Raw genomic sequence first — 7819 nt, forward strand, 5'->3', positions numbered from 1 at the left:
GTGACATTGACAATGAATAGCACTACAGCGTGATAAGGATTTATGCCGCCCCCCCCCAAAAAAAATGCAGTTGATTGTCTCTTTTGATGACATGCAGAGCTGATCCTTTTCCTAAAAAGACATTCATGCAAGCGTGTCATTGATGCTTTTTAGAAGAGTTCCTTCGCACCAAAATTGCTGGTTGGTTTTGTGACCGTTTATTTTTAGTCTGTCTGAGAAAGTAGAGGCACTGGGGCTGGAGTTTTTATTCCGGACACTCAGTCCTCAGTGCAGCTCATTATTACTGAGCTCTCTCACAGGCCACGGTGCCTGTCACAGACAGGCTATGGCCAAGGAGTTTTGTAGTGGGGTGGGTGAAGCCTGATGGGGAGCTCTGAGATTAGTTCCCTGTCAGATCTGACTTCTAATTTACTATATATGGGCATTGCCATTGTTGGTAATGACGTCAGCCAGTATCTCCTGCCTCTTTAATTACATTCAACTTAAGCCTGGGCCCAACTGATGGCTGAATGGGGCCCGGGAATAGATCCGCATGTGAAAAGTTGTCACATTCATCACGGCTTCCCAGCACAGACATTCCCCACTCCTGAGCACTGGTCTCTTTGGTCTTAATTAGTGTCCGTTTCTAAATCTGTGAACTGGCAGTAAATCTTTTTGAATCTGTCACAGCTATAGCGAAAGATTCTTAAAATCTGCCTGAATTTGTTAAAAGGAAGAAAATGGCACATATGACAAAAAGCGGCTAGAAAAAAAAAAGTCAGATGTACTGTACAATCAAACATAAAGACCAAATTTCAATTATAGTGGCAGCAATGGTTTACTGTACAATCAAACATAAAGACCAAATTTCAATTATAGTGGCAGCAATGGTTTACTGTACAATCAAACATAAAGACCAAATTTCAATTATAGTGGCAGCAATGGTTCCAAATCCGGTATTGTGTACACCATCATGTGAGGATATATACCGTAATATGATTGCAGAATTATTACGTGGTCCGCCACCAATGTAAAAGATGGACCTTTACCAGAGGTAAGACTCATGGTGCCCCGATGATGTCAGTTTTGATTAACTACGTTTACATTTTTCGTTTTGGTTCACTTGTGCACACATTTGATGAATAATTTTAGTGCTGCAAATATTGGTTTTTATACCTGAATTTGTTGCATACATTGATACTGTTATTGAAACTGTGGTAAATGCTTGCATGAATTAGGCGTAGTCTATCGGTAGAAAAATATCTGAAAACGTTTGATGGAATTCCTCAGATTTGTTGAAACCCTTTATTTCTTTGTAACAGTCATTCCTTTTTTCCTGTATGGCTTCCCGAGTACAAATATGCCATTTCTGATACATTGACAACAAATAAAACTAATCATGTTCCTCGCAGAAAGGAGTTTGTATTTATAGTGGACCCTCTGTATGTATTGTAAAATGTTGTGATAGCGTGAATGATATTAGTTTTTCTTATTTTTTTTCAGACACACATTTCCCGGCTTCCTCCAGGTGCGGTTGCTGGCCAGTCTGTAGCCATTGAAGGTGGAGTATGCAGGCTGGAAAGCTCTCTTATCTGAACTACATGCTTCCCTGGCTGAAGACTCCATAACATTTTAGATGGGGGTGGTGAGTTAAATTAGTTGAGGTCCTTGGCCCTGTTCCAGTGATGCATCTTTTTGAATAGCTTGCGCTGTGCATCTTCTCTTCCTCCTCTCCTGCTGTTTGTGCTTGTGTTAGGAAACTCTCAGAATACTTTTGTAATATTCTGCTGACCCACAGCTCTGGCAGTTGGCTGCAGGGAAACCAGAAGTAGGTTCTTAGTGGAGGATTTATAAGATGGTAGCAAGCTCCACCCGCTTCATAAAAAATCTGATGGAGTTTTTCATTTAAACATCTTATTCTTCGACTCATTCATCCAACATTCAACTCCGTTACAACAATTCTCCAAAACGTTTCTGGTCCTCTTGACATTTTACGAATGCACTGTATTTTCTGAACAGCATGCAGCTGTGTAACCTGAAGTCTCCTATTGTGCCACTGTGTTGGCTTCTCCCTAATATGTCCGCTTACATTAGACTGCATTAAAACGTCAGTAGTTATTGGACTTAGTGTGCACTTCTTTACCTTAAAGATTTGTTATTTTGCTTCTAAGGTATAGAGGCTTACATATTTTGATAGTATATGTTATCAATGATATTTTTTTTCAGTAATAGAATATTTCCTTTTACTTCCATTAATCCTATGACTGTCATGTAGATACATGTAAAGAATGTGCATACAGTGAAGGGGAAAGGTTTAATAAAATGTATAAGTATATATCTATTTTTTTTTTGTTTTTTTACGTTTCTTGGCTGGTACATATAAAGAAGGCCTTCATCAAATAAAGACTGGTAGTTTAGTCTTGGGGGGGTGATGATGGACTGGCCTGTGTTTGTGTGTAAATTGCTGCCCTTGCTCTGAAGATCCAGCACTTAACAGTTTAGCGGCCTGGGTCTAATATGGCACAATTCCTGGGATCAATAGATTGCCACTGGTTTTATTTCTTTATCGCTCTTATTGTAGCCTTATAACTGTGAAAATGGGTAAGTAGAATAATCAATAGACGGCTCTATTTCTCAGTGAATACTGAGACACTTTAAGGATTTATATGCCAGTTATGTAATCATTAAATACATGGCAGTTGATAGTATGTATCAGGTTATTGTAAGACATTTCTCGTCCTACTTTTCCCTACTAAAATTATATGGAAATTGTGAACTCTTTTTCTGAAAATGCTAGTTGCTTAGCTGTCATGCTTGTCTATTGTCTTTTATGCTTTGCATCACCAATCCAGGACAAGTGTGTATATCAATAGTTCAGACTTTCTAGTTTGCATTCTTTGTTCCAAGACAAACATATTAAAGTCAGCAATGCCAGTGCCCAAGTGCCCAATTTTCCGTTAACATAAAAGAAGCTTAGGCTCCTTTCACACTGACAGGGTCCGCCAGTAGATCCACCTGCTCAGCAGGGAATCTCTCCACTGATCCCCACTGAGTATGCAGCTGACAGGTCTCTGTACACGCCACTGTTGCAGAGCGGACAAGGACATAGCCCGCTGTCCTTTAATGGGCTGTTGGATGAAAAGGGACAGTCTGTCAGTTTCCATCCGACTGTCATCAGATCCGCCGGACGGATGGGGGCATGGATCCCCGTGCGTCTGTTTTTATTGCACAGGATTGGATCGGATGTCAGCACGTGCCAATGGAAATATGCCTGTTGACATCTGACGCTTCATAAGAGCTATGAATGGTCCGATCGGGTCCTGAAAAACGTTGGCGTAAAGTTGCAGTTGTAGCAAAATTGGTAAGGGGAGTAACACCCTGCAAGAATTCTGTGGAATGGGTTTTGGGAGCTGGATTATCGTACTGGACATGCAGGAGAGTATCATTTACCCACAAACCTGTCCTCCATATCCTCCATCCAAGCAGACTTTTTTTTTTTTGCAGATCTCATTTTAATTTAGAACAAGTAGGTAGCTATGGGTTTGCATTTTTAGAATCTTTCTCTACATTTTTTTTTAGCAATTAAAGCTGACTACAGCCACTTTTTTTTTCCTTGTTTTGGTTTGTGTGTAGTCCGGTCCCCTGCCAAGTCTGCACTGGTGTCTTGAGCCCAGGTAGGGAGATCTGTCCCTCTAAGTCTGTCTGACAGGCAGGGAGATCTGTCCCTCAGTCTGTCTGACAGCTAAGGTTCACCTTTAAAAGTAAAATCCTGGTTCCCCTCTCTGAGCTGCATTCTTCTTGCACCTCTTTGGAGAAGCCACTAGGCAGGGGGCAATATGAAGAGCCATAGATATAATTCAGTACATTATAATGGTAGCCCACTAGCAGATTCTCTCTATATAGAAAAATTATACTCCTGAGGAGTGAACCGGGAAGTTTAATTTCCAGCCAAGTCACAGATGGACTTGACATTACAGGGATCTTCCAGCAAGAGTCACGAGTAGAGACTTGACAGCAGCTAATGACAAAAGGGTTTTGAGTGGGGTTCTTCTTTTAACGTAGCAACCTAAATGTGTTTTACTTGAAGTGAAATATAATTGTGGTATGCAGATATGTTTAACTCGTATACAAAAGGATGTGAATTGTGCACAGTATTTTCATAATTTAAAACTTTAGTTAAGTCATTTATGAAATGTGTTCAAATCGACAGTATATTTTAGATGGGCTTCCAGGCAAACCAGTGAATTTATAGAGGATGTTTGCTAGTAAATCTGCTAAATATTTCGATTTGTCCATAAATATTTTCTGTAAACAAAAAAAAAACTCAAAGTACTGTAGTAAGCGTGGACAAAATAAAATAAAGGCTATGTACTGTAAACTGAATATAAACTGCTCCTTTTCCTTGTTTAAATATTTTTTCTAAGATGGCAAATACAATTACAAATAAAGTAATCTATTAATAAACATTTTCCATTGTGTAGTCTTTTATTTCATTACCTTTTTGTTTGATTTTTTTTTCCTTAAACAATGATCAAGCTGTATGGTCAGAACTTTTTAATGTAATGTAAGAGGATTAAATTCCCCAGTAAAAAGACATAAGGTATTAAGGGAAATTAAAAGGAATTCCGCACACATATTCTGACAAGAGGCGCATATAGCACACGACACAAACCTTACACTATATTCAAAATTCTTTCCAAAATGGTATTACGGTAACTCCTCAATTAGAAGAGCAAAAGGAGTAGCAATAGGTCTGGAAAAAGATGTCAGCTTTATGTTGGAAGATAGGAAAGTAGATCCAGAGGGACGGTGTATTTTCCTGAAAGGGAATTTTCAGGGGATGGCGTGCACGCTGGCAAACGTGTATTGACCTAATAAAAACCTCAAAAATTACATGAAAGAGATTTTGGGTGAACTCATGGAGTTTAAGAATGGCAATTTAATTCTAGCTGGAGATTTTAATTTCTGTATGGACCACCGATTAGATAGTACGTCTAGTGCACTGGGTAATGGAGATAAACAACTAAGATTAGTAAAGAAAAAACGACACAAATGTTAGCTGGTGGAGGTCTGGAGCGCTTAACACCCTCGTACAAAAGATTACACATACCATTCCTCAGTGCATGATACATACTCGAGGCTAGAATATATACTGGTGGAGCATAGACTCCTGCATGCGCCAGTAGTGATGAAGTTAAAGCTCAAAGAGCTAGAAAATAAGACAAGCACATGGAGGCTGAAAGAAGACCTGATAGAAGACACAGAAGTAAAAAAATATATAAAAAACTAAATAGAACAATACTTCCTGATGAATGAGACACCTGAAGTCACAAAGGTTTTGATGAATTGTCATCGATGAAATGTATTAATTTATGATGCTTTTGTATGGAAAACTAAATCAAGTTAAAATAAAAAATATAACTTATTTTAGTCATTTATTTTTGTGACATGGGGATGTCTTATTTATTTACGCTATGTACAATTATTAAAATACAGTCATGTCTTCTTCTGGAAAAAAAAAATATATATATATATCCATCCTGATCCTTTAAAGCGCGATAGACAGCAACGTGTGTGTTGTGTGTCATTTACCCCTCTCTCTGTTCTAAAAAACCTGGAATAGAGCGATGAAAAGTTTTTTTTTTAAAGTTCCTGTGCCCTCTGTCTTCTCTCCCCCCTGTCGGCTCAGGAGTCAGCATTATGAAATTCTGTAATCCCAAAACTTTAAAGTCCTTGTAAAATTATGTAATCAGTTCTGTAAAAAGATTATATAATGTGCAGTGTGTCTCCTTTTGTAACTTTATTGTAGAAAGTACCTTATTTAGAACGCCACTGGGTGCTCACGTGACTTGCCGAAGCTCTTCTTCCGCGCTCTGAATACTGCAGAGGGAAGGGCCGAGATCCCCACTGACATCAGCCCCGCTCCGAGCACTGCAGAGGGAGGGGCCGTTGAGGTCAGCCAGGAGGAGAGGAGAAGATCTCCTATGGGTCACGTGAGTGCCCAGCAGCACTGTAAATAAGGTATTTTCCACAATAAAGTTACACAAGGAAACACACTGCATATGATATCATGTTTTTACAAGAACTTTACCTAGGGATGATTTTCGAGGTAGGGTTTATATTGCAGCCATCCCAAAAAATCACTCTAGGTCTTATTTTTGGGTTGGGGCTTATTTTCAGGGTATAGTAGCTTATAATATTGCTACACAGGGTGTTTTGAAATTTACAATACACAGTCATAGAGTGTTGTATGATCACGCAATTGCCAGTTAACCCCTTGCCGACCGCTACACCACTATATACGTCGGCAGAATGGCACAGCTGGGCAGATCAATGTATATATTACATCGCCTTAAAGGCCCAGGGTTGGGCTGCCGATGTCTTCCGGGAGTCCCGCGATCGTCTCACGGAGAGGAAGAACGGGGAAATGCTAATGTAAACAAGTATTTCCCCGTTCTGCCTAGTGAAAGGACACTGATCACAGCTCCCTGTGATCGGGAGCAGTGATCAATGTCATGTTACACGTAGCCCATCCCCCTACAGTTAGAACACATCCCTAAGACACACTTAACCCCTTACCTGTCCTCTACTAGTTAACCCCTTCACTGCCAGTCACATTTACACAGTAATCAGTGCATTTTTATATCACTGATCACTGTATAAATGTTAATGGTCCCAAAATAGCACCAAAAGTGTCTGATGTGTCCATCGCAATGTCACAGTCATGATAAAAATTGCTGATCGCCACCATTACTAGAAAAAAAATATGAATAAAAATGCCATAAAACTATCCCCTATTTTGAAGACACTATAACTTTTGCGCAAGCCAATCAATAAATGCTTATTGCGTTTTTTTTTAACCAAAAATATGTAGAATATGTATCGGCCTTCTAATAATAATAGTGCAGCGCAAAACAAACAATTTTAAACTATACATACAGAAAGTTAAAACATATGATATATGATATATAATTAAAAATTATATAATAAAGTCCATATAAAGTGCTCAAGTGCAAAAAGATGATCCAAATCGGAATATAATAGTGCAAAAATCCAAAAGGTGATATCCAGAAGGAACCTCCACCAAATAGCAGGAATGGCCTCTCACCTTACAACTTCGACCTGCAATAGGTCACAAAGCATAATCAGAGAACCACCTGTTCTCAGAGGACAGCAAGCAATGCAGCAGTAGAACCACGATATCAGTCAGACTCAGGATCAGGACATGGCAATCAGGGCATAGAAAACAAAGGAGAGGAAATCTAGTGCTCTCTGAAGCCAAAATACATTTATTTAAGAATAAAAAACGAATACACTCACTGTATAAGCACTCTCAAACGAGTGCAGCGAAACAGCATAAAACATCCATAAGAGCATGGGTTTCAGTCTAGGTCGGCGATCGCGGTTGACGTCACATGTGGCCCCTTCCCCTCGTACGACGTTACGTCCCTATGAGCGGGACTTCATCAGCGTGGGGTGAAAAAAGGCAGCATGCAAACGTCCCGCTGTCTAGGTATAAGAAGCCTGTGGCTGCCATAACACACCCACTAGTAATCAAGCCCTCCCATCAATCCTAATTAGACAACAAAGACTGTCAGCAAAGGAAGGCACAAACTGCACCACGATGGAAAAAAGTGACAGATTCGATCATAATGGGAAAAAGGAAACACATTCGATCGGAATACTATCAAAGGGCAGACTCCTAAATACCAAAAGTTATATATATGCAATAAGGATAGAAATCCTCAAAGGCAAAAAAGACCCCTTTAAAAAGAAATCTTACATAAAAAATATAAATGACGTCAGCCACGATCGCACACCCAAATTACATAAAATACAT

General features: G+C 39.4%; 1 protein-coding gene across 4 annotated transcripts in view; it reads left to right on the forward strand.

The window, feature by feature from the left end:
* Positions 1-4445, forward strand: part of TASP1 (taspase 1) — a 167848-nt gene extending 163403 nt beyond the window's left edge. For 2 of the 4 annotated variants that reach the window (XM_040351287.1, XM_040351285.1), the window contains one exon: positions 1483-4445. In XM_040351287.1, the coding sequence (XP_040207221.1) occupies positions 1483-1575 (93 nt within the window). In that variant the 3' untranslated portion in view covers positions 1576-4445. The remainder of the gene's footprint in view (positions 1-1482) is intronic. The other 2 variants (XR_005748753.1, XM_040351288.1) reach the window with 2 other exon arrangements.
* Positions 4446-7819: the final 3374 nt, after the last annotated feature.

Source organism: Rana temporaria, chromosome 4, assembly GCF_905171775.1.
Source record: "Rana temporaria chromosome 4, aRanTem1.1, whole genome shotgun sequence".
NCBI classification, from domain to species: Eukaryota; Metazoa; Chordata; class Amphibia; order Anura; family Ranidae; genus Rana; species Rana temporaria.